We start from the raw sequence: 2,158 nt of genomic DNA on the forward strand, positions 1-2,158 counted from the left end.
TAGCCCAAGGAACAGAGATTTGTAGTACTTCTTGTACTTGATGCAGAGCTGTAACGAGTACCTGCAGCATGTATCATACAACATTAGTTTTTTTCAAGTCGTGTACATACAGTTTAGCGAAACATACCTTTGGAGGCAAAGCTGGTCGTGTACGTCAACGCCGCCCATGAAGGTCTGATAGTCCTTGACGACACGCGGACACGCCACCTCTCGCTGCTCCCCGCTCAGTTTGTCGCGTCAAGCAATACGGTCGAACCCCACGCTGCCTCCGGTGCACAACATGTGCACTGCTCGAGTATCCCACCACCTCAATACACGCATCTGCTGGATCTGCAGAGCTTCCGACACAATAAAAGTACCGCACTCAATGTTGGATGGACGATTCTTTGGGATCTTCGGTGGCTTCTTTTTATCTCCCTTCTGCTTCTTGGGGATCATCTTTGTGCTCAGTCCTTTGCGGTCAGTACGCACAGGGCCGATGCTGTAAAATCCCATTGTCAGTAACTGCATGGACAGCGGTACCGACGAGTAGAACCTATCCGTGATGACTAATCGCATTTCACCGGTTGTCAGAGCCACGGGCCCGAAGACGTACCGCAAGTTACGCACAACAGCAGCAGGTCCAGATTATGTGTCCGTGGAGTTTGCGCTCACTGTCGTCTCCTTCTTGCCCAGGTAAGCTTCAAAACTGCACCATACACCATAACGTTTTGATTAGAGGGTACCGTACAAGATAAGACAACTTAGTGATAAAAAAAGCGGGCGTGTCCGAAGACACACCCGACGCTTACCGAATGCAGTACCCCGTCTTAGAACAGCACAGCATGAACAATTTAGTTCCCCATTTGTGAGGTTTATCTTTCATGTACACCCGCATTCTGTTGAACGTTGACCGCGAAGGCAGCATTGCCTCATCGAAGGCCATGATGCCAGGAGGTATGAAGGCAGCTTAAAAACGGGTTTGAAGTGCGTCGATCACCGGACGCAACTTTCAGGCCCGATCGCTAGCAGCAGCTTCGGCATCGTTGGGGCTGAAGTGAAGGTTTCGTGAAATATGCATAAAGCGATCACGCGCCATGTATCGGCCGAAACAACCGTGAGGAATCGCCCCCTCGTCTGTGGTTCGCCAGTGGTTCGCCAGCTTTTCTTTGTTGGGAGCTATAGCGCGCGCAAGCAGCAGTCCGATGAAGACGCACAAGTCTCGAGCAGTAATTGGCGCAGCCCTCACAAGGTCTGCCTTGATCTTTTCTTTAGAACCCCTCTTGAACTCGGGATGCTTTTTCTCGCGAGCCACTTGCTTGGCGTGTTGACCATCGACACGTTCCTCAAGTTTCGACTCGAAATAGTTGTTTGACTCGTCAGCAATCTCTTCCCACAGTCCTGGCTGCATGAAGTAGAAGACGGCACCCATCGGGGTCATGGCGGCTGCAAGCGCCCTTGGTATTGGTCCAGACACGCCGGTGAACAGATTGGGGTAGTCCGCTTGCACTTCGCTGACGGAGCGAGTCTCGTAGGGCTCCATCAAGTAGTCGTGTGGAGTGTGAGTAACCAGGTTGGACCATCCCTGGACACCCATGTCCTCCAGAAAGCTGTCCGACACCTCACCGGAAGCAATGTTATCAATTCCACCCAATCCGGAAATCATACTACTTTTGAAATGCATTTCTGGGGGACTGGTAACTGCATGTCGGCTTCATCATCCCCATCGACAGAAGACATCTCGTCGTCTCCCTCGTCGTTCTCCCCATCCGACTCAAACTGCGTGTACGCGCTCGGGTCGTCTGTTTCTGGAGTGATATTCGGGTCATCTGTACAGTAATATCGTAGATACATGTTAGATAGCAATCACTATGGTGTACGTACAAGTTCCACTAACCTTGCGTGGCCTCGACAGTTACATCTAGGCCTCCGACTGCTGGAGCGTTCCCTTCTAGTCCCGATTCAATGGACGCGCCATCTGAAGTGCTCGATTCATTGTTCACATCGATAAACTGCAGTGCAAGATTGCGCCTGCGTGATGGCAAATCTAGTACAGAATAATCACGTATCATACAATATTAACCCTTTCGCGATAAAGGAAGCAAAATGCCGCCTTTTCCTGGTTTTCAACTAAGTACGACGATGTATCCATGTTAAAGGAGGCAAAATGCCTCCTTTT

The 2,158-nt window shown here is 50.6% G+C and overlaps 1 protein-coding gene across 1 annotated transcript in view; it reads right to left on the bottom strand.

Annotated features, from left to right (window-relative positions):
* Nucleotides 1-1,641: 1,641 nt before the first annotated feature.
* Nucleotides 1,642-2,158, bottom strand: part of PPTG_09864 (hypothetical protein) — a gene marked incomplete at both ends in the record, with an annotated part of 3,970 nt that continues 3,453 nt past the window's right edge. Inside the window, 2 exons of the mRNA XM_008905651.1 lie at nt 1,642-1,808; nt 1,877-2,026. Of these exons, the coding sequence (XP_008903899.1) occupies nt 1,642-1,808; nt 1,877-2,026 (317 nt within the window). The remainder of the gene's footprint in view (nt 1,809-1,876; nt 2,027-2,158) is intronic.

The sequence above is a fragment of the Phytophthora parasitica genome (assembly GCF_000247585.1).
Source record: "Phytophthora parasitica INRA-310 unplaced genomic scaffold supercont2.21, whole genome shotgun sequence".
Classification (NCBI taxonomy): Eukaryota; Oomycota; class Peronosporomycetes; order Peronosporales; family Peronosporaceae; genus Phytophthora; species Phytophthora nicotianae.